Here is a 26,127-nt window from a genome sequence, read left to right on the forward strand (position 1 = left end):
TTGGAATGTATTCTAATTTATTTAAATCACTGATCATTACTTTTTTTATTGAACGGGAAGTACTTGTTCTAATAAAAAAAATTAACATGTAAAGAGGTCACATTAAATATATTTTCTCTCCTCAAATTAATTCTAATCAATGATTTAAATCTGTTTCCTGCTGAAAGAGAACTAAAGCATTCAAACAGAAAACACAACTCATTTGCTTTCCCAAACATGCCTGAGCCCAACTTTAGTCTCTCCTCCAAAACACATATAATTGAGATTTTCTTAAAATTCACTCCTTTAATTTCATTTCTTTAGTGAAATCACCAGTTCATGAAATAATTTTTAAAACATTTTTGTTTGCAATACTGGGGATTGAATTTAGGAACTCACACATTGCTAGACAAGAGCTCTACCACTAAGCTATATTCCCAGTCCAAATTAATAAATTTTTTGTTTCTCATAGTGAAAACCCTAGTCAATATCTGCTTGATGGCTGATTACATCATCATTTATCCACATTTATGCCATCTTGCCTCTCCTCCTGCCTCGGTTAATTACAATGCTCATGAGCAGCTCCACCAGAGAATACAAGACAAATCTTCTAGAAATTGTTATTTTATAGACTTCATGAAGTCAAACAGATGAATGAGGTAAACAAGAAAGAGTTCAAAGGCAATGTTTGGAGAAATCATCTGAATTTAATTGACATTACTTTTTTCCCTTCATAACAATGAGTACTGGACACTATTAGCTATATTAAATCTAATAAAATAACCAAACATTGGAAGAGAGCACCTTTATTGAACATTTACTTTCTAAATACAAAAAATATATATTTTAGGTGGATGTTAAGCTCTATGTAGCCAAATAATTAAAAATAAAACCAAAAATATTAAAATATCAATGAAATTGATAAATATTTTATTGAATGTTTATTATAGTCTCAAAAAGAATGTTCATAAGCAATTGCTAAGGAAGGAAATGAATTAGCACATAGTTTATTACCAGTGTTAATTCAATAGATTTTTATAATTGTTTATTTCTATTTTAAGGAGTACCGAATGTTTCTAGAACCTACTAAAAATATCCAATAAAATAAAGTTTAAGAAAAAACAGACTCTTACTGTTTTAAGAAATACATAGCTTCTCCTTATGGGCAAAATATATTAAAAATAGTATTTCCTCTAAAGGTAAAGATCTACTCTATACCAAATAACTTCAAGATGTCCCCAAATTTTAATTAATAAACAACTTTTAAAAATCATTGTAAAAATATTTTTTTTTCTTTAGGTTTGAAGGACTGAACAATACCAGAGCTATTATTTCCTTTAAGTGCTTAGGCTAGAACTGACTGTACCATACCACTTTAATTAGGAGCTTAGAGTTTACTTACTGAGCATACAAAGCAAGTGTCATGCCAGGTATAGCCCAGAGCTTCCAGGAACATGTCACCAGCTTCTATGGGAAATTCGCATCCACGGCATATAGTACCAAAAAGGGCATAATAATCTGTATTGGGGTGAGGGAGAGACATCATTTAAATGTGATGAAGCTTTAGATTGATAGTTCATGGAAAACAGCAACAAAACTGAGGTTAAATGAGATCTTGAAGTTAAAGATACTAGTAAGTACAAAAATTTGAGACTAGTAAATAGAAAAATTTCAGGAGATGGCATAATATTTGGCTTGAAATACACGTTTAGCACTTTTCAGGTTTCTCTTGGTAAACATTAAAACAATTTAGCATTCTTTCTTCTATTTCTGAATATCACACTTCTCAATCCCCTCCAGCTATTTAAATGCCCAAATACATAAAAGGAAGAATATAATTCTAAGAAATTATCAATAGCCTTCACTGTTTCAAAAAAATACAAGAGGGGCTGGGGTTGTGGCTCAGTGGTTGAGTGCTTGCCTACCACATGTGAGGCACTCGATCCTCAGCATCACATACAAAAATAAACAAACAAAATAAAGGTATTGTGTCCATCTACAACTAATTTTTTTTTTAGATTCAAGAGAACTTCTAATAACTAGCAACAGTGAGACTAATGAATATAAATTCTGAATAATATATATTTATATATATATTTATAGGGTATATATATTTATAGGGTATCTGATTTGGTAAGGGAAGTAAGTTATAGAAAACTTCTATGAACAAAGGCCATGACTAAGCTTCTAGCTAGACTGTATCACAATACTAGCACCATTTCTTTCATTACATCTTTCTTTCAATTTTATGACTTCATGTTGAAGATCCTCAGCCAGACACCACCATTTACCTGGCACAGATTAATTATAAAATACTAACAGGATTTCTTTCTGAAGAAACCATTTTGATAAGCTCTTTCTCAAATTAGAATGTTATCGGTACTTTTATTTCCTTTTATGCAGCTACTCACACCACCATGTTGCCTCATGGTTCACCTTTTGGCCTCTGACAATAGTCAATTCAACCTGAGCGTAGGGGAAGTAGGCTAAGACCTGCAGCTAGATTCACTTTTCTGAGTGATCTTCAATACACTTTGGCACCCATGCTCAGCACATATCTATAGGCATTGTTCTAGGTAGCGCAGAGGTAGAGTGGTGGAGAAGACGGTTGGGGCTCTCTCCTCATGCGACTTCTATGTTCTCATTGGGAACAGAATGTCATCCTTTTTTGAATTTGAAAGATAAATGATAACAAAACAAAATGTTTTCAGATCATGAAAAGTGCCCTCAAGGAAAGAAAATGTGTCATGATACAGAATAATTAGTGTAGGGGGTATATTACATTATATAGGAGGTTTAGGAAAGGCTTCTCAGGGGAGGCAGTAGTTATGAAAAAAAAAAGACTTGAAAACTGAGGCACTATCACCACTGAAAACCTGGGCAAGTACATTCCAGTTAGAAGAAACAGTAAGTACAAAAGCACTGATGCAGGAAGAATCTGAGCATTCTCAGAAATAGTAGAGGGGTCAGGTATGGCCCAAATCTAGTGACAGAGAGTATAAGGTGGTAGATGAGGTTGGCAAAGAAGGCCGTAGCAAGGACTATAATTTTACATGGACGTCACTAAAGGGTTTTAAATGCAATCTGATTTACATTTTTAAAAAATTACTGCAGTTTCTCTGCTATTTGGGGTTTGGGGATCAAGAGATACATCCTTTAGATGGTGATTACAATTTCAAACAAAGGACGAGAACAAGTTGGGTTATTAGTGGTGACACCTGAGATGGAGAGAAACAAGTACAATGTCCTGCTGGGGTTGGGGGATCTGCTAAGATTTACTCACTAGATTGGATGTGAGAAGAACAAGGAAAAGGTCAGAATCCAAAGTCATCCCTAGGTTTTTGAATAATGGATAGTGGGGTCATTTATTGGATGGGGAACTATGTTAAAAATGATTTGAGAGGTTAAAGAAAAAGAACAAAGGCAGTCCAACTTGAAGCAACATTTAAATAGATCCTCAATAATATTTTTCCCTTTCTATAAGCAATTCTTTGGGTTTTTAAAATATGGCTTCTTGGAATACATTAAACATGATATTAAGGGTAGATAGTTTTATCTGTTTTGACTACAGAGGAACAATCTGTCAATCCGAATGTCTTGCCAAGTGTCTAAAACAAGCATACCAACCAACCTGAACAAAAAGCATAAAAAACAGAAAATTAAGTGCAATTATAAAATGTGAAATATTCTTGTTGGACAGGGTGGGCAGCCTGTAGCCAACCTCTACCGAAATGGCCCACAGGGTATTTTACTGGAATTTCTGGGGGTTCCTGATGGACGATCCAAATGGTTCTAAATTAAGGAGCTAAGGAAAAGGTAAAAGTAAAAAGAATACTGAGTGGGCAAGGAAGGGTAGAGTGATATTAATCCTGACCACTCTAGAATATTCCCTTCTAAACACCACACTTTGGATTTCAAGGTAAAATAAAAGTAAAACTCAATAGTAGGGGGCTGGGGTATTGTGCCCATGTACACTAAAAAAAAATTTAAAAACGTCTCAATAGTGGGAATGTAGTGATAGTAAGTGTTGGTATGGATCACAGAAAATTATTTTGTATTTTGAAATATGTATTGTGGTAGCAATATCTAACCAAGGGTAATATTAATAAGTGTTAGGGAAGTTCACTTATAGACACTGCAAAGGAAAAGAATGCATTCAGAGTTCAGGTAATAAGACAAATGGAGTAAATAGGACTTTAGAGCCTAGTTTATTAAAATAATTCTAGCAAAGGAGCAGTCCAAACAGGGATTATCCTCCCATCAGTAAAAGTAACACAGGATTTCAAGTTTATTTTCAAGACAACTGTCTTAAAAAGCAAATCAGTAACATATATTCTAAAGCTAAACATTTTTCTCATGTTTATAACCACTCAAAATTCACTATTAGACTATTATAACAGGTAGCTTTAGGCTATATGATTTGGTAGAATTTGTATCCAAGAATTATTAGAGATTCAAATAAAGTATTTTTTTTTTTTTTTTTTTACTAAGTACTGTTTACTTTCTTTTCTTTTTTGTGGTGCTAGGGATTGAATCTGGTGCCTCACACATGCCAGGCAAATGCTTTTTATCACTGAGCCACATCCCCAGCCTTAGTACTGCTTACATTCTTAATTCTCATAATGAAGTTTGTAATGTCTATTTTGACAAAGTCACATAAAAAGTTTTAGTAGTTTTTTTTGCTACATATTTAGTGTAATGTTAAATTTCTCCAAAAACAATAAGGAAAACTAGTTAGCCTAATATTTTCTTTTCACTTCATAGTAAAATAAGGGTTAATGTTTTACCTTAACCTTTGAGTTTATTCAAAACTCAAGCAACTAATGGCTCTTGATCTTACCGGTCTCACAATAGGGTTCCCCATCCTCCAAGTGAAAAACATTATTACGAATGGGTTTTCCACAGGCCACACACAAAAAACAGGAAACATGCCAAGTTTGCTTCAAAGCATTGATGACTTCCTGTTACAGAAAGGTAACTGGATTTAAAGAGACATCACAATGAGCACACCAATGCTTATTCAAACAGCTGTACCTGTACAACCAGGTAGAGGGAACCCAAAGTAGACACACACTTCACTTTGTCTTGAGCTTTCCATTAAAGCAACAGGAGATATTTAAGGACAGACTCACACATCATTGAAACCTATGCACTACTTATTTAAAGACTGATTACCACAACTTATAAGTAATACATATGGTGACTAAGGGAAGTATTTCATATAAGTGTTTTGATATTATGTTCTGCTTTCTCTCAAAGAGTGTCAGGAAATGTTAATTTACAAAAGTTTCACAGTAGTATCTTGAAGATGTCAGAGTGGGAGAAGAATCTAAAAACTAAAACACATCCTATATTTTGGTGTATTATTGAAGCAATAATGTAATCAGTATAATCCAATCAGTTTAACACGTGTTCAGCTTTTTGAAAATCGATGTGACTATGCTATGTACTTAATCAAACAAAGTGTCTATGATTTGAACCATAATGCATAGATTCTGGTTGACAGTGGCCTTATGGTTAAACATACCAAGTACTAACAATTTGGGCCAGATTAATTAGTAAAACTGGTTTGGAGGAGTTGGTTTTGCAAAAAATTATTTCTTTTGATTGAGAAAAGAGGTCATTAAAATAATTTTTTGAAGGATAATTACATGTGAATGTATTCTTTCTAATTCCTAGAATTGTTTTTGTTATTTGACTTATTTTATTTTTATTTTATTCACTATTCTCAAATTCATAGAACACATTTATACACTAAAATGGTATTAATGTATATCCTACCAATTATTTGTTAACATTTGGGAAGATACAGTCTGAATCATTCTACTCATTGGTCCCTAACATACTGTACAAATTAATAACAGTAATATTTCAGGCAGTATATTTATAATTTAAAGTGTCTTCATAGTTTTAGGCACACTTAAAGGTGTACTCATAATTCATACTAACTTTAACTTACTGTGAATTAGTTTCATTACTATATTTTTATATTAAGCGTATTAGTTGGAATTCAGTAAAGTCATTTCCAACCAGTAAAGTCATTTCCTTTTATGTCAAGCCCGGTACCTTGACTTCTAAAATCAAATTCCAACTTCTGGTCACTCTCAAGAAATTCCTGACCCTTACTTTGCAACTACAAATTAGATATTCCAGAATAGGATACTCGTTTATCCATCATTATTCATTATGTATTTATTCCTAAATTACTTTCTTAAGGAAAAAAAAAAAGTCCATGATTTGAAATTATTTTTCTATCACATACACTCTTGTAAAACTGAAGTTACATTTTTAAACATGATATACATTCAAGAAAAATATATCAATTATAAAACTCACGTTTTATATATTTCATGAGGTCAGTGTCCTATGCATGAACCCTGACAAGTGGGGAAATGCTGCTCTTATAAAAGCTATGGAATTTAATTTAAAACAGTGAAGGTGTCAGTTCTGAGAACTCTGATGTGTGTGGTCCTGTGCGACCTCTTCATTCCTGAGCAAACAGGGTCCTGTTGAGGTAGCACACCCACAGTAAATTATTTTTCCCCTACAGTGGCTAGACTTTCACCAGACAAGCCAGCACTCAGTAAGACAAAACCAAAGACAACCTAACCCCATGAGTCCAATATACTTCTACAGAGGTCTATTTAGTTTTGCTTTACAATAATAAATAGTGATGAAACCAAGGAGGGTTGATAAAGCAAGAAGAAAATAAAAAAGTAAAAACAATGGAAGAGTTTTACAACAAAAAGCTATTTTGTTTACTGCTTTAAAACTCACTAAGAATAAAAGAGCAGTTTCTAATACTTACTCCAAGGATCTTCCTTTGGCATCGACCACATTCAGGAGCAAAGAATTTCTCATAGCACAGCTCACAATACAGCGCTCCCTTCTCCTCTACGAATCCAATGTAGGCCATTGTATTTTTGCAGTGAGCGCAGTTAAATTCTTCTGGGTGCCAAGATTTCCCCAGTGCCACTAGGAATGGTCCCCTGCCAGAAGAAAAGTGATCAACTTGGCTCAAGGATTAAAGTTTTTAAAGTTAGTCTGGATAGGACCTCTTTTATGCAATGTCCAATCAAATACTTGCTTATTTTCCCTTTCAAGGACTGAACTCAGGGGTGCTGTAAATCTACATAGGAACTCTCTGCGCATTTATGGGAATAGAAAAGGGGAGAGGAGTAAGAGCACTTAAGGATCCTTCGAGAAAAGTCAGCCTTCCCTCCTTTTACTATCTGCATGGGATTCCAAGGTATGTTTTAATAAACTGCAAAAGAGTCAATCTGTCTGCATCACAATTGGAATTGAGAATGAGGACACTAACTGGGACAGACTACAAAGCAATCAGAAAAACAACATGGTTTTTGCAAAGATGAGAGTTTGACATTTCTAGAAAATAAAAGAAAAAAATCTCAACTTGGTAATGCCAGAGTCTTAAAAACAGTAATATTTATTACCCGAGAAAAGAAAATATTCTAGGGAACATCTCTTACACACTGTATCACATGTATCATATAAATACAGATTAACATTATTAAACACATCAAATTCTTACCCTCCAAAATTACAATAAACTGTACATTACGGGTTGTTTGAAGCCACTTGGAAAGTTTTTGTTTCTGTGGAATCTGGGGCGTGGGGTTGGGGGTGTCTACCATTGAGCTAAATCCTCAGATTCTCAGTCCTTTTTATTTTTTATTTTGAGAAAAGTTCTCACTAAGTTGGCCTCGAACTTGTGATATTTCTGCCTCAGCCTCCTGAGCAGCTGGGGTTACAAGTGTGTGCCACCATACTGGTGGAAAGGTTTTATCTAATTCAAATTAAGACTGATTTTAAAATATTTTTGTTTTATTGTGATTCTTAAGAACATTTAACATGAGATTCACTCTCTACAGATTCTTAAGTATTCAACACTGTATTGCTAACCATAGCCACAATGTTGTACAGTAGCTCTTATTCATCTTATGTAGCTGAAATTTTACACCCATTATTTAGCAACCCTCCCCTCCCTACCTCCCTAAACATGACAAATTTTTAATGCACATTTGTATCATGGTAACAAATGTTTGTAAAGAGATGTTTTTCCCCATTAAATACTATACAGTCATGAACTGATAAGATGGGCTTAGTTTGCTTGACAGGAATCCATTATGAAGCCTTATCTAGTCATGAAGCCTGCAGAGATGAACCATTCTAGTCTCTGCAACACACTTTTCAGTAGCTACATCACACTAATCTTTATTCATAGAGTGGCTTTACCTCCAAGGCACTTTACACTTATCTAATTTGTCCATGCAACATTCCTGTGAGATTGACCAGGGCAGTTATTACAAACTCAGTTTAACAGATGGAGTGGCTGAGATACGGAATGTTCAAAAGATATGACAAATATCAAAATCACTGATTGAGTCAAGACCAGAAGCTGAACTTCCTAATTTCTAGTTTATTGCTCTAGGTCAACTGATAGTCTGCTTTTAATCTCATTACCATCCAACACCATCATGAAGTGAGCACAGGTAATTTTTAGTAAGCACCCAACACAGACTTCTAGGCAGATTTTTAATAGGAAAAGTCACAGCCATGAGTATCTCAAAGCTGCAGCATTTTAAAATTTCTGACAATGACATAAGGGTCAAACAATAACAATATCCAATTGGTCAATTCTTTGGGGGAACAAATTGATGTTTCTTAAGAACTAGTATTCAATTCTGTAAGAGTCTGCAAAGTAGAAAGGTTCTTGAGGAAAGATTAAAAGTTTTTTTTTTCTGTGTCATGTAAGAGGGTATTTTCGTGACCCACTTTTTCATAACTTGTTTCTCTTTAATGATATAGTGCTATTTTGAATAAGGTAGCACAAGAAACTCTTACTTCTGGAGTACATTATTATTATTTTAAAAACTTTAGGGTGCTATAGTTTTGTTTTAACAGAGAATGCCTTTGTTAACTAATTTCTGCCAGAACAAAAAGGGCTACAGATCAGATCATTTTTTTCTATAAATAAATATATTACTTTCAGTAGGTCATCATTTTAACCTGGTTTATAAACAGTCCTATTCGACAAGTTCCCTCATTTGGTTTTCTTAGTATATATTTGGCAAGTAGTTTACCTTCAAAGATAAATCAGGAAGTTATGTGGCTTAGAATTGGATAAAGTTTTACGAGCGCTCTGAGCTTTTTCACCAGGTAGGTATCTGGTATATACATTTAAAAATATCTTCCAGGCTGAATTTTTTGAGACCATAAGACATGGTAGAATTTGGGGGTCTTACACTACAATCTGCATGAATATTCAGACCCAAAATAACTTATGCTACCAGGCTGAATTTTTTTTTTTTTAATTAAGGCACATCTTTAGCTCATCCATAGGCTAAATGGCTCCTTGAGGCCAGTATCTTTATCTGGCTCCTCAGTATTCAAAAGAAGTCAGTTCAATCTCAACTCTGCATTCTACCAAAACCTAAGTGATGGTATGCACTTGGAATAAAAAGAAAAACTGTGTTCTTGAAACATGTCTATCAGTTCTACCAAATATTTGATGAAATTCATCTGAGAAAAAGGACAACAATTATTATTTTTATTATTTTGGTACTGGGGATTGAACCCAAGGGTACATTACCCCTAAGCTATATCCTTAGTCCTTTATTATTATTATTTTTTATTTTGAGATAGGGTCTCACCACTAAGTCACTGAGAGTCTTGCTAGGTTGCTGAGGTCAGCCCTCAAGATTTTCTTGCCTCAGCCTCCCGAGTTGCTAGGATAACAGGCTGCACTGCACACAAGTTATTTAACTAAGTGGCTGGGGATGTAGCTCAGTGATAGAGCACATGCTGAGCATGAGCGAGACCCTGAGTTCAATCCCCAGTGCTATAAAACAAAAAAACAAAACAGTTCACTGACCATTTTCCAGATTTTCTAAAATAAATGTTGAGACCAAGTCAGACCAGGAGAGAAGTGGGTTCTATGAATCAAAGCACTTGGACTTTACATGCTCCACAGAATCATTCCTCTTATGAACAGTACTTGGTGTGATACATCAGCCTATACTGACAGGTGTTAGAGGAAAAAGTTCTAAGGAAGTCACCTTTGCTTTTCCTGTAAGCTGTTGTTGAGAGTGTTCTTAGATCACAGAGTCCTTCTCACATGAACTCCTTAAAAAATTCCTATCAGATTTTCACAAGAAGAAAGTTTTGCTTCTCCTAGCAAAAGTTTTTATTTTATTGTGAAATAGGTTGCAAAATGATCTTTCTTTTTTGATAGACCTCTAGAAGGCTTAAAGCCAAATTAGTATCCTAAACCACAGGCAACTCTGTAGGTTATTATTGTATATAATGCCCAGTCTCAACGCTAGCTTCATTTTTAATGGTCCAATTCATGATTTTCATTTTTTTGCTTTCTTAGGTAATTCAGAAGGCCATCTTATTTTCACGTATTCCCAAAAAGTCTTTAAAAAAATTTGACATGTAGTTCTATTAATAAACATTTAAAATTATAGTCTATTAAAAGAATAACTATAAACTATTTTATTAGTTCCCTTTGAATATGAATAGTAAAAGGAATTCCAGACAGTAAAGAAATTTTCTTTGTTCCTTTAAAACATTAACTGAAAATGACCCTTGTTCTTGCCACATCTCCTTCCTTACATAAGCACATTCAGGACAAACACTAGCCTGATACTCCTTGGTTGTACTCAAAGAGCATCTTTCCCATGCATGCCCTTGAAGTGATACATAGATTAAACAATAACATCTCTTATGTATAAGAAAGTGTCCTCTGTGTCAGCAAAGACTAATTTAACAAATTCATTAACACAGGATTAACACTAAAGAAGTTCTTCTTGTTCCAGGTAGGATTGGGTTTCCATTTGTGAACTTGAAGGACAGGCTTGGATATTGCAAATTGGAATTAAATATTCAGCTACCTCTTACAGTACTCCACACCCTGATCCCTAACTAATACATGTTGACGGACGAGGGAAAGGCGGAGAGAGAGTTAAGGCATGGGACTGATTGAGTGAAGAGCTATGGTACGAAACTTTACCCTATTTATCTTCTGTGACTTATGCCAAAAAGAGTGGGGAGGGAAGGTGAGGAAGAATGCCAAACAAGAACTGAGAGAAAAAGAAAAACTTACAAACAGAAAGGTGAAAGGAACTGCAAATTGCAACAGGCGCAAGGTAAAAGGGATTTAGCTTCAAAAACAAATACGTTTTGCTTCCCTTTGCTATTTAATTCTCACAATAGCCTTAGTGACAGAAATTAATTCTATAATATAGATGAAGAAAACATCAGAGAAGTTAGTCAGCTTTCCTAAGATCATGTGAATGATGAACTATACAGCCAGAATCTTCCAAAGTCTAACCACTGCGGATTAACAACTGATTTCACTGCATCAAAAGAAGTTAAACAAAAATCTACCAAAGCCACATTTAAAAACTTGTGTTCCAAAACTGAACTCAAAGTGAATCAAGGACCTAGGTATTAGACCAGAGACCCCGTGCCTAATAGAAGAAAAAGTAAGTCCAAATCTTCATCATGTCAGCTTAGGAACTGATTTCTTTATCTCCTAAAGCACAATAAGTAAAATCAAGAATCAACAAATGGGATCTTATCAAACTAAAAAGCTTCTTCACAGCAAAGGAAACAATCAAGAATGTGAAGACAGAGCCTACAGAATGGAAGAAAATCTTTGCAACCTGTACCTCAGGTAAAGCAATAAGCTCCAGGATATACAAAGAACTCAAAAAACTTAACACCAAAAAAACCCAGATAACCTAATCAATAAATGGGCAAAGGAACTGCACAGAAATTTAACAGAAGAATATGACAGATCAACAAATATATGAAAAAATGTTCACCATCTCTAGCAATTAGAGAAATGCAAATTAAAACTACACTGAAATTTCATCTCACTCTAGTCAGAATGGCAATTATCAAGAACAGAAGTAACAATAAATGTTGACAAAAGTTCCACTTTCATTGAACATCATCTTTCATTTGTAGCCCTTTAAAATAACACATTAGGGTTGGGGCTGTACCTCAGTGGTAGAGTGCTTGCCTAGCATGGGTGAGGCACTAGGTTCGATTCTCAGTACCACATATAAATAAATGAATAAAACCAAGATATTGTATCTATCTATGACTAAAAATAGTTAAAATAAAATAAAATAATACATTAAAAGAGTTGTGAGGCCTGCTATCGTTTTATATTTTAAAGGCATAAATAAATTGCTCCTCAAGAATAAACTCATAGGTATAATGAGCTTAAACACAATAGTAAATAAAGAGAACAAGTTCTAAAGAAGGTAATTTTAACTGATAATTTTTAAAAAGTATACTGGAGAGTCAATTCTTTATGTTGAGATAATTATAAAATTAGAAAAGCAAGAGAACTATGATTTGACGAATGGGATACAGTTTCAATTTAGCAATATTAACATACAACCTACTAAAAAAGGTCGTTCGTCAATTGAACAAAAATTTACTAAATGCAGAATGTGCTAGGCATTGTTCCAAGAACAAGGAATATGGTAGGGGAAAGACCTGCTTGCATGAAACTTCCATCCTAGTGTGGAGGAGAAAGACAATAAAGAAAATAAAATATATGGCATGTTAGATATTGAGAGTTGAGGACAAAAACACAACAGAGAAGGAGAGAGGGAGACTGTATTGGGAATAGGGGTGCAGTGGGAGAATTTAAAAAGGTGGTAGGGACTCACTGAATTTTGAGTAAAGACCTTAAGGAGAAGGTGAACCACTGAAATGCCTAAGAAAGAGAATCCAGGCCAAGGAAAGAACAAGTAAAAGGAGCCTGAGGTGTTTCATTTTTTTAATTTATTTTTTCAAGGTACTGGGAATTGAAACCAGGGTTTGGCACATGCTGGAAAAGGCTCTGCCATGGAGTTACATCCCAGGCCCCTGAGGTGTTTGAGATACAGCAGGAAGGCCTGTGTGTATGGAGTACAGGAAACAAGAGGGGAATTGGCAAATAATAAGGTCAGAGAGAAAATGAGGTGGGGCTGGGTAGGGTTACTTGTGTAGAGCTTTTAGGCAATTGTCAGGATTCTTTTCTTACAAGTGAAAGCAAATAGGGTTTTGAGTCAAAGAGTGACATGATCCGATTTGTTTTATCAAGATTTTTCAAGCAACGAGAAATCAGTGGGGTGGGGGCAAAGGCAGAAACGTGAGAAAATAACTATTAGCTCAGGTGAGAGATGATAGTGGCTTGGATCAGGGTAGTGGTAGAAACAATGACAATTGTTCAGATTCTGGATATATTTAGAAGTTAGAGCCAAATGGATTTGCTGATATAGGTTATAAAAAGTTTGAGCAATTAAGAGAAAAGAGATGCTCCTTACCAGGAAGAGGAAGACTGAAAGAGAAGGGGTGACAGGCAGAATTCTAGTTTAACCATATAATCTTCAAGATATTCACCTACTGATGTATATGCCAGAAAAATTTCCCCCCTGAGTGGAGGCACCTCATAACATTAGATTACTGTATATAAGAAAAAGGATTATACAGCTATAAATCCCTAAGTGTATTAGTTTTTTTTGGGGGGGGTGGTACTGGAAATTGAACTCAGGGGTCATTGTGCTACATATACCCCGGCACTTTAAAAAAAAATTTTTTTTTTAGTTGTAGATGGACACAATACCTTCATTTTATTTATTTTTTATGTGGTGCTGAGGATTGAACCCAGTGCTTCACACATGCTAAGCAAGTGTGCTACCACTGAGCCACAACTGCAGCCCCCACTTTTTATTTTTTATTTTTAGATAGTGTATCACTAAGTTACCCAGGCTTGCTTTGAACCTGCGATCCTCCTGCCTCAGTCTCCAAAGTAGTTGGGATTAGAAGAATGCGCCAGTGGCCAGGGTTGTGGCTCAGTGGTGGAGTGCTTGTCTCACATGTGTGAGACACTGGATTCAATGCTCAGGATCATGTAAAAATAAAGAAGTACATAAAATAAAGGTATTGTGTGCATCTACAATTAAAGCATGTACCATCATGTCTGGCTTCTATTCTGCTAATTTTGGCTTATTTTGGGGCTCTGTTGTTTGGGGAATGTATATTTGTAATCATTATAACTTTTTGACGGATTAAACTTTTTATAATTATAAAATGTTCTTGTCTCTAAGAACACTTCCTGTTTTAATGCGTTTTATCTGATATCAGTATGGTTACTACACTTTTTGGTTACTGTTTGCAATGATAAATCTTTTTCTATTCTTTTATTTATAATCTATTTGAGTCTTTTAGTTTAAACTACGTCTCTTGCAGACAGCATATACTTATTCAACTTTATCTACACTGACATACTCTGTATTTTAATTAGTGTTTAATCTACTTATAGTTAATGTGATTACTGATAAGGAAGGATTTATGAGAGCCATTTTGTTACTTGTTTTCTCTATGTTAAATGTCTTTTTTTCTGTTCTCTTTTCTACATGAAAGAATATAATGAAAGAAAAATCAAGGTCATTAGCTGATAGAATGGGAAAGGAAGTAGTAGAGGTTTTAAAAGAAAAAGGAGAAGATATGAAATGGCTTTTGTGGAAAGTGGGAAAGTAAACATACTAGAGAAACACAGTAGACTTTTGTTACCATTAATAATATACCTGAGATTAATAGTCGAGAATTTAAAGTGAGACTGGTTTGTGTGGTTATGGGTTTCCTTCCAGAAATTTCAGTTCAGATGTAGGCACAGTGGATCAGGAGCTGATTTTATTCAGGCTAGGAGTTCGGTTAAGTGAATGACAAAGTCAAAGGTGGACAAAGGAATTGAGAATGTATGGCAGGGAGGGATTAGAATTGACTATGGAATTGGCTTGGTAAAAAGGGAAGTATGGAATTAGAAGCTATAGATTAGAGTTTCTAGGTGGGGAAGGGGAAAAGAGTGTCAAAGGTCTTTGGAACTGGAGTAGAAACATTTATAAGCAGTGAGTCTAAGGACCATCAGACTGGTGGTGGAAATATAAGCAGTAGGATGTGTGGAAATGAGATTATGGAGGAATTGTAATTACTGGTAAAGACAAAATGTAGGACATGAGTACTAGAGTGGTGGCTAATCACTAAAGTAGAGGATGTCAGAGATTGAGAGACCATGATATTAAAGAATCATATATGTAGATACAGAAATAGTCAATGTGGTTTCCCATAAATGGTTTTAAATTAAGATTAACTTTTCAACTTTCAACTGTGGCAGTTAAAAATCCCATAGCTATCTCATGACTTTCCCTAGGTACCATGATTCAGAACTCCTTATTATAGTTATAAGGGTATATGGATATATGTGTATATAACTTATGTTACTTTAGGAGTATTATGTACCTCTCACAAAGTTTACATTGTGGTCATTTGGGCCAGGGTCTTAGCTTCTCTATCAAATGATAAAATATATAAGGACAGAGAATACATTTTAATCTTTATATACTGTAGTGCCAACATGGCAATTTGAACAAAAGTTTACAATGGACTTTTTTTGTATAAAAGTATTGATAAGTAGATACTGAATTTTATTACTTGCTTTTCCTTTCAAATTAATTGGTTTGTTGAAGTTAGATAATCCTTGCTTTACTTTGTACCAGTACAATCCTAGATGAATCTCCATTAGACATACCATATTAATTTAATTGTTTATTTGCTTTTTTTATTTACTAGAGTGTAACTATTAATTTGCTAAGGCTGCCTTAACAGATCAGGTGGCTTAAACATCAAGAGTTTATTTTTCTTATGGTAATGGAGGCCAGAAATCCAAAATCAAAAGGTTGGCAGAGTTGGTTCCTTTTAAGGCTTCTCTCCTTGGGTGTACAGGTGGCCATCTCCTCTGTCTTCACATGATTTTCCCTCAGTGTGTCAGTGTCTTCATCTCCATTTATAATGTCACCAGTCATACTGGATTAAGGCCCAATGTGGTGATCTAATTTTATCTCTTCAAAGACCAAATGTCTTCTGAGTATAATCACACTCTAAGGCACTGAGTTAGGACTTTAATAAATAAATTTTGGGGAAACAAAATTCAGTTCATAACAGCAACAAAATTCTGTTTGTGATAGCAAGCGTTTTTAGGGAAGATGTCTTCTGCTTATCTCTCAGTGGTACCTAAGGTGGAATGCTGCTTGTCGAATGACCACAATCCTGTGTGACTGAGAAACTGAAGAGTAGCCTTGGGTCACTACTGTGAGTATAAGAATGTGTGTAGGTGACACAAAGTCATTTTAGGGGGAAGGTAAGAATATTTAACTGTTCCACCTACTTATTAAGTATTTCTCTGTCATTTATACATTTCAACATAATGAATAAAGTACCCTGCCACATTCCTAAGTAATGGCAGGTTTTCTTACAGTATTTTTTTCTGATTTAATACAGTAATATATATGACTGTATGTGTATATATATATATATATTCATAACACAAACACATACATACACTTGTGCAATAACTTTGAAAGTTCAAAATGGCATATTTCCTTTTGGAAATAGACACCATATCAAGTCAACCAGGGATGACTTTTGGGTATAATGCCTTTTGTTTTTTTCTAAAGCAGTAGGGCTGTATGTGTTGTTTATTATTATATTCTAAGGGGATAAAACAATGCCTAGACCCAGTAGGACACTAAATATTGAATTAATTCGTTACTGTATTTCAGGATCAAAGAGATTGGGTTTCAATCCTGGTGCATCACTAATCACCTTTGTGACTTTGGCCAAATTAATCTAAACCTCAGTTTCCCATCTAAAAAGTACTCATAAGCATAATATAAACATGATGGAGTTATTTGAGGATACAGTAGGATAATACTGATCAAACTCTTTTTTAAAATTTTTTTTAGTTGTAGATGGACACAATGCCTTTATTTTTATTTATTTGTCTATTTTTATGTGGTGCTGAGGATTGAACTCAGTGCCTCACACATGCCAGGCAAGTGCTCTACCACTAAGCCACAATCCCAGAACCTGATCAAATTCTTGTCATGATACTGATCATACTCAATAAAGAGTAGCTGTTTTTTATTATCAGGCTTAAATATGTACCTTTGTCTATATTTTATTTCTTTTTTTTTTTTTTTTGTATTTTCCAGTATTATTTCCCTGTCCATTTCTTTTTTCTTTTTCTTTCTTTCTTTCTTCTTTTTTTTTGGCTGTCAATGGATCTTTTATTTTATTTATTTATAAGTGGTGCTAAGTATTGAACCCAGGGCCTCACACATGCCAGACAAGCACTCTAAACATTTTTCTGGCAGTTTAAAACATGAATAAAAATTAAAATTAGATCTATACTCAAATTCAAGTACTACCATTTACTATCTGTACAACTTTGGGCAAATATCTAACTTCTCCTTGCATCAAACTTTTCATCTGTGAAATGGGCTAAACTATCAACTGTTTCACTCAATTGTTAATGAAAATTTAGGTAAGATTCCTAACACAACATTTGGAATATTCTAAGAACAAAGTAGACATTAAGGATTTCAATGGTAGCGTAATATTATATCATAGAGATGCAAAATATTTATGTTCCTTTCAATGTTTCAGTAAATAGTGAAATCGTGGTGAGCATCTTTAGTTGTTTCTTTAAATTCAAGGGCTAACACATTAAGCCAGGAAACATTTTTATTATAAAATAAAACCTTAATCAGAAGGGACAATAATTAAGAGCCATAAATAAGGGAGTACTTAGAGATTGAAAGGATGATGAAATGGGCAAAGGATTCTGCTTACTTCTCTTTGGGGTAACATGAGATGGCTCTCCTTTGAGAAAAGTTTGAATATCACCAAGCAAGGGGAAAAAAAAGCATCAATGTTAAAATTCTTTCCTTCCCTGAGATGAAGAACAGGTTGTCTGAATTTGATTGTTCTGGTGCTGCACTGCAGGAAAAGACAGAGCCATAGTAATGTGGCTATTTCTTAAAGCATTGCATATCAAGGAAGAAATTCAAGTACCATAAATTCTTTACTTCTTTCACAAAGATGCTAAGAAGTTAAACATAATTGGTTCAGTTAACTCCACATAATACAAATAGCCAATGGATTTTAATGCCACTAGATATAACACTCAAGAAATAAGCTAGAATGTTCATAAGCCCATTCCACTGGGAAAACTAAAACCCAGTTTTGTATACATTAGTCTGATTTCCTATGCTCCCAATTACACCAGTCCTCTAACAGTCAATCTATTCACAAGCATAAGAATTGAAGAAATGGGACTTCTATCGTAATTGGACTGGAAATGTTCCATAGCAAACTTAAAGCTTCAGTAAAAGTTTCTAAAATAAAACTGCCTATCCATTTGTAACTAGTCAAGGTAATGCCTCCATATAGCTTAGGTAAAACATCCACAAACTTTTCAAAAATTCAATTAAATCAAAAACAGTTGATCCAAATAAGATTATCTAATACTTTAAACTGAATATGTTCTATAAAGGTTACTGGTTCATATTAACATTCAGGTTTTTAGCATTTCCCCAAAATAATCAACTCTCAAAAAAAAAGAGCCATAAAACACAAAAGTTTCCTTAGTTTGCCTTTACATAAAGATGTTTTTAAAAATAAGAAATATTTTAAAAAGTAAATATAAAAACAATATGAATTAAATAAATATAAAATATATGATGGAAAACTAACAATATAAATTCTAAAACCTTTCACTTCTCAGTGATTTTGCTAGGGTATAATATTCTGTGTTGAAATATTAAGCTTGCAACTGCAGCTCATTTTAAAAACAGGTGTCCAAGAGAATGTCACTTGATCTAATGCCTCTTTGCTTTGGTAAGTAATATTGACACTGAGGCTGGGAACTAGAATTATGGTTTGACCAGGTCTCTGAACTGATCACAGTCTATTCAAGCTGCTTTAGCACTTGAACACCAGGCAAATGTGTTATGTTAATTATTGTTACATGATCTTGACATGAACTAATCCACATTCCCTATTAACTTCCTCAGTAAATGAAGCTTTAATGCTTAAGTGATAAGAAGTGCTGGACAATACAGAATATAAAATTTAACAGATGAAGGAGCAACAAGTGATGGCCATTCATTTTATTAGTATAATATATATTTAGTTTGTGTGGCAGAATGTCTGCGCAGGCCAGGTTGCAGGTTTGAAAAAAAGGCAGGTAGGGGTGGTGCATGTAATTTCTACTTTTATCTTCATATTTTCTCCCTACTAAGTTTTTCAGAAGCACTAGTAGTCGTGATAGTAGAATGTCACAGAATTTAATAATCAGAAAACATGAATCAGCAACTGATGGTTTAACATTTTGTTAACAAATCTAGTACTTGTTTACAACAGCACATAAATAACTGCAGTAATTTCTACTTCCATAAAGTTTTTTTTTTTTTCTAAGAATGTAGTATCTCTAAACACCAGTCTAGGTAACCAAAGTACTATAAAAACTTATAACTATGTAATAAATCAGAGTTTACCTTTATATTTTGTTAATATTAAACCAAATATACAACAAATGGTAATAATTAAAAACATTACATTGTTTCTTTTATTGGAATAAAGCAGCACCATATTAGATTTCATATTAGTTTTTTCTCCACAAGACAGGAACTCTATTGAAGACCTTTTAGGAAAATGAGTAACCAAATTGACACTCTAACCAAATTCACTTGAACTAGGAATTGGCCTAGAGTTGTGTATAGTCTGTGAAGTTAAGCTACTGAGTGTTTTCTGTATGTGGACGCTGTGATAAACTGTTGCTCCCTGTCGAGCAACAAGGTCTGATGTATCTCCTCAGGGCCCACCTGAGGAGAATACGGGCCAAGCAGGATGATGAGTGTCGGCGGCAATGGAAACCCACCAGAACCGGGAGGTCTGTCAGCGCACAAAGCACAGCAGGAACTCGTTTATTGAGGGAGTTACACAGTTTTTATGTAGGGTGGGGGCTAGGTGGGAACCAATCAGCTTAAAGGTCAGCAAGGCACGGGGAATCCACGAGGGAGAGAGTCCCATAGGACTAAATGGCAAGCATGAGCTGATCACGGAACTGCCGCTAACCAATCCCAGACAGTAGGGGGTGGAGATGAGCAGGCCAATCAGGGAGTTGCTGGGTAAGAACACATTTTTCAGTTTCGGGGGAAAGTGGCAGTACAAAGAAGTCCGGGTAAACTGTTGGTGGATCAGGCAGTGCCACGTATGAGGAAGAGGTTGTCACGAGGATAGCCGCCATTAGGGTGCATCCCCTACAATAAACTTTGGAAACCTATACTTATTTGTCCCTCCTCCTCATACATATTATCACTACTACCACTACTAACTGGCTAATTCTTATTAAGCAGATTTTCACTCTGAATGATACAAATTAAATGAAAAGTATCAATTTATAAAACACCATATTATGATTCCATTTCTGTAAGGTGCTATCTGACTTTATGTTTTAAAAGTATGAACTAAAGTATTGATAATGGTTATCTTGGGAGGTGAGATTATATATGAATTTGTTTTTTTGGTGACTGCTTTTCTATTTCAAGTGTCACAATGAACCCTGACTATACTTAAAATAAAAATGTTATTTTATTTTAATCTTGTACTGTGTGCTATATTCTTGTCACATTATTTAATTAATAATTGGTTAATGACAAGAGTTCTTCAAGTGCTGAGGCTTCCTGTGTTCCATTTTAATATTACACTAAGCAATATTTATGTACCAGAGGAGGGGAATATATAAGAAAGCCAACTTTACTCAACTTCAGGGAAGCCATTGTTTCTACTGTTTTAAAACAGGATGATTTACAAAAGAACAGAGAATGAGCGATAATTTCAAACAATTATTTGTTACTGTCAACAAGGTCCTTTAGATGAGCAAATCAGTCATTATGCCTACACCTCACAAAATTTTAAAAGCCACCTATTAAAAGTGCTAAGAGATTTAATAAGTTCCAGAATAGTACACTCACTTAAGATCTCTGTACATTTTTCCCTTCTTGGCAGTTTAAGACAGTAAAATAGATTTGGGCAAAACATATTTTAAAGAAGCAGTTATATCCTAATCTAACATTTAGAGCATTTATGAACAAATCTGAAGGTAATTATATCTTTCAATGCTTAGGTATTTGAAAATCTAATCTTTTCTCTGGGGCTTAAAGTTCTTTGTGCTACTAGTTATTTTTCATCTAAATGAAAGTCCTCACTTTTATAATTTATAAATTAAAGTTGAGATAAATGATCTTCAGGATCACTTCAAGTCTTAAAATCCTGTTATTATCTGAAAGGCCCAAATTAATCACTATTTTTCCTTAGTTCTGACAGGAATTAATAACTGAACGATTGGTATTTTTATTTTTATTTTTACCAAGCGCAGAATTACTTTTAATTAAAATAGGTCATAACATACATTTACATTTATCTGCTTCAACACTATTATACAGAATTATGGCAAGAATATTTTTACTAATAAAATTGCAAATATTATAGAACATTTTTAAAAAAAAACAATATTGGTATCAAGTACTTTGGAGAAAATTTCGAAAACTAAATAACCAACCTGATGACCTGATTACAGTGGGCACACATTGGAGTTCTTTTCCCTGCAGGAATGTGCTCAGCTCTCTGCACTAAAGTATCTTGGTCACTTGGCTGGGGCTGCCCTGCAGCGGAGTTGGCTGGTGCCCCTGCTCCTGAAGGAGTCCCACTGTTTGAGATTCTTCCAGTGGAAGGTGCTGGGAGTTAAAAACACAGATGAATCAGAATGAGAATTGGTCAAATAAAAACTTCTCCTGAGAATCAAATGATTTTTAAATTGTCTATTTACTCACCTACTCACCCACTCACTCTCATATTTATGATAAAGTTATGACCCAAACACTGGGTTCTGATTGCACAGATGAGTATAAAAGAAAAACAGGATTATAACACAGTGGAAGAGTTATGACAAATGTATGCATTGGATGCTTGCTCTGCTTCCAAGAGGAGCTGTGGCTAGGTCAATAACAAAGCTGATATATTTCTAGACATGTAGAAATCTCTACTAGCCATTAACTAGACTGAATTCCAAGTTATCATGGGCATATTAAAAACTTCAATGCGGCTGAAGATAAAAACAAACTATTTCCCCTCTTTCAATCTGTACTAAATAGATTATACAATCAGTTACCCAATCATATAAGGTGGCTACCTAGAATCATCTTTGTTCCTTCCCTCCTCATCTTTGGTGATAACAAGTCTTGCTGATTGTATACCACACACAGTTCTTGATTTTGCCCCCTCTTCTCCATTTCTACAACAGTGTCCTGGTTTCAGGTTCTCAATATCTTCTGGATTATCTGCCAAAATGTCTTGGTCTTCCTTAAATTCACCCTCCTAACTGCCACTTAAGACTGAAATCTTAACCAACAACAACTCTGTGCAGAGCCTTTCAAGATTTGTTCGTGGTCAATAAGTTCAAGCCTCTAAGCACTCCATGCAAATCCCTCCAGTGGTTTTTTCCTGCTCCACAACCCCATCTTTCCCCACACTGCCTCTCACTTAATGCTTCAACACCAAACTGCCTCACTTTTTCTTGTGAATGGGGCTATCTACGCACAGACTGGGTTTACTCTCAGTTATGTCATTTTTTTCGTTTCCTTCCTATTTTGCAGAGTAACCACTGCTTACTGTTTAAGATTGAGCCAGAAGTCAACTTCTGAGAAACCCTCTCTATCCATGGCCCCTTCCATACCATCTAGATGCAATGTTTCTTGTCAGGGACCAAGAAGTTCTCATTCTGAGGACGTTCTGACCTTTACGATAAGCAGTAGCCCAGGGAGCATTTTGCGGTTGCCTCCCCTGCACAAACACCCTGCAGCTGAAGGCTGAGGATTCCCGGAGCGCGCGCCCCCTCCCCACTCCCGGCTGATAGTTCTGCCTATGGCCCGCCCCCGCTTCTCTTCCGGGATTTCACCTTCCGCCGGCATGAACTTGCACCTTATCAGGAGCCCAAAAGAAAAACACAGCCAACCAGCCTGTGTCTCATCATACCCCTCATTCCCTCAGCATAAATATCCTTGAGAACAATAAAAATTTGCAGCTTGATCAGAATTCCTGTCTTGCTGTCACTCCCTGTGTCTCTTGTCCCTTCATTCCTTCTCTCTTAGGTTTGCCGTCCTGCGTTGATGTCCCGCGGGTCGGGACAGTTTCTCTTTTATGTTCCCATAATTTTCTGTGAATGTCTTTTGTTACTGCTTCTACTGCATACATGTGTGTCTCTTCTTCCCCAGTTAGATAATTTGCTCCCAAGAACTGTCTAATTTGTCACTCTTGCAGTTGCAAGAATGTCTGAGATGAATGAATGAATGAATGAACTGGGATTGGCACATAAGTGAATACATGTGAAAACTGCAAGCAAATGAAACCAGCAGAAGGCCTTCTCCTTACCCACAGGCCATTAAAATATAATGTAAAAGAAAAGACACACATTAAATCATTTTAAATGATCAACAAAATACACAAAAGTCATTAAAATGAACAACAGTATGTATTTATAGATGGACATATTTACATATATATCAACACAAGTTGACAGTATCTATACTGGAAAGGGTAAGATTAAGATAATTGTGTAGCTACCTCTCTTTCACCAGAATAAAGCCTGTTTTGCTATGATGTGCAATTACAGATGCAGAAGCACAGCATTTGTGAACACTTAGCACATCTGCAGTGCTGGGCTGGGACTCCATCTGTCAAATGGCACTTTTACAGGCCAGGGACCTCCACCACTCTCCATGTTTCAAGTTAAGTCTACTGGGACCAGGAACATGTTTCCATTCTCTCAGGTTCTCACTTTCTTCACAAGAACTGGAAAAGAGAATTACTGCAATATTCACTTTGTACAGCTTTCTCCTTCTTACCTCATTTACTCTCATGGTGTGACTACATCTTTGGCTCTTTAGTTTCTAATCTAGGCTTACATTTTCAAGGACATTTTCAATGCCAAACACAGTTACTGTCTTTAAGACATGTAAAGTGGATTTATTCTTTCTGCATACACTACCAGTCTTCCCTAAGAATTTCTATATTTTGCATTCTTCCACTTAGGTGAGCATAGCACTCTGCCTCCAATTTCCCTGGTGCTTCATTCTGGGCCCTAGCAATGTTTCACAGCACATGCTCCCAGTTGGTTCCTCATTTCTAATCCAAACCCATGCTCTATCATTTGAGTTCTGGTCTTGAATTCCTCAAGTCAGGATTATTACAAGTCTCCAAATCATTATGTCTGCTGCCAATCTCTTCTTCAACCTGTTATGCTACATTTTTTTCAAAAACATGATTCTTATTATATTGTCTTGCTCATAAAACTGTGACTCCTGCCTGCAAACTGTATGCAATCCATCACTCACTGAACCCACTCCGATCTTCCTAACAACAGTTTTTTATCCTTCCCTACACAAATACTTGTGCAAATACTATTTAAAGGCACTATTCTCACATTTTTTCCAAAAATTTCCTGCAATTTCAGTATGATTAGTGCCACTTTTTTTAGTTTATAAGGAATCTGAGGTAAAGAGGGGTTAAGAAACCTGTCCAAGTTCATAACAGCAAGACAAGGCAATCCTGTTACTGGGTAGTCTGGGTTTCTAGTCTATGCTATATTTTACTCACTGTTTCTTGAGAACACCAAACCAGATCCTGCCTCTACAATCTCCCAGTCAATGAATGTCCCTTTCTCCACTGCTACTTAAGTTTTCTATTCTGCAAGGCTCATATGAGTACCATTTTCTTCTCCAAAGTCTCTTCTAAGCATCATGGCTAGAAGTGTACCACATGTATAATTTACTTACTATTTATTAATATCCTATTAATATTTATCCTTCCTCAATTATTCGATCTTAGAAATAGGTATAAACTACATACTCCTTTCTATTACTAGAGACTGCCTTACAAATAGGGATGAAAAATTATTAATCAATTAAATGGAAAGGAAGTTTCCAAATCACTTTTTAAAATATTTTTTAGTTGTCAATTGATCTTTATTTTATTTATTTATATGTGATTCTGAAAATCGAACCCAATGCTTCACACATGGGAGGCAAGTGCTCTACCACTGAGCCACAACCTTAGTCCCCCAAATCACCTTTTTGTTTTTTGCTTTTAAACTAAAGAAAAAGGTATTTCAAAAACGTGGATTAGGTTCAGGATTTTCAGGATTTTCAATAAAGGGAAAGTTACCCACTGGAAAATCTGAAATCAGACCTCAAAGACAAGTCAAACCCTTTCATCTGCATGTGCCTTTATATTACCACATTATCTATGCATACGCCTTAAAGTGCTGAGCCACTAAGACATTTTTGGCAATAAAAGAGTGTAGTAATTCTCCATCAGTCAATGTAAAATGGGACATACCCATCTGGCCCCATGCCTCAAGCAGAAGGTATATGGGGAACTAACTCACTTAACATGAGCAGTCATTCTTACACGTGAAACATGTGACCATATCTTAAATACATAAAACGGCTCTTCTTCTACTGCTTTCCTTTTGGGGGAAGAAAAGCCTTGCTTCTGTTACTGCCCCATTTTAACCACTTTGGATATAAAAGAAATTCTCACACCTCCGTTGTTGCTGTGTTGCTTGCACATTGGCCCGCACACAAAGCAATACAAGCCCTCTTAATTATTGAGTACTGAACATTTCCAAAGCATAGTTATTTCCCATATGAATAAAGTGATGTTTCATTTCTTTAGTCTGAATTTCTCACTACTCTAGCACTGGAATGAGCTCTGAGCTGTCAAGTGCCAACTCCCTGGCCTCTGCTCACACGGAGAGGGAGGTGTAAGAAGGGGAGGTCTCAGGAGAGGAGAAACACTGCCAAATGAGCTCTGCTTCCATTATCATTTTGTAGACAACTGCACTCCTACACACAGCAAACCAGTGTTCCATAGGTACCACAGTGACCAAAATGCTTCATGTATGAAACCCATTGTAAAAATCATCTATTTTTATATAGGAAAAAAACAGAACTCTTTACAGATAGTTCAGTGTTGACCATCTACTTATTTGTAGTAAAAAGATACTTTTCTTTGAAGTTCTTGTAAGACCATTAAATAGGAACACTGAATCAGCTCCACATCATAATTTAGGAATCTAAGTCACAAAAAGTCTGTGACTTACTCAAACTGAATAATGAGTCAGTAAGTGTTACAATGAGAACACTAGGAGGAAGTGAGCTC

The 26,127-nt window shown here is 35.3% G+C and overlaps 1 protein-coding gene across 1 annotated transcript in view; it reads right to left on the reverse strand.

Annotated features, from left to right (window-relative positions):
* Pdlim5 (PDZ and LIM domain 5) overlaps nt 1–26,127 on the reverse strand; it is a 209,906-nt gene that overhangs the window by 3,537 nt on the left and 180,242 nt on the right. Inside the window, 4 exon segments of the mRNA XM_047565652.1 lie at nt 1,382–1,497; nt 4,820–4,940; nt 6,788–6,968; nt 21,470–21,644. Of these exon segments, the coding sequence (XP_047421608.1) occupies nt 1,382–1,497; nt 4,820–4,940; nt 6,788–6,968; nt 21,470–21,644 (593 nt within the window).

The sequence above is a fragment of the Sciurus carolinensis genome, chromosome 10 (assembly GCF_902686445.1).
Source record: "Sciurus carolinensis chromosome 10, mSciCar1.2, whole genome shotgun sequence".
In the NCBI taxonomy this organism is placed as follows: domain Eukaryota; kingdom Metazoa; phylum Chordata; class Mammalia; order Rodentia; family Sciuridae; genus Sciurus; species Sciurus carolinensis.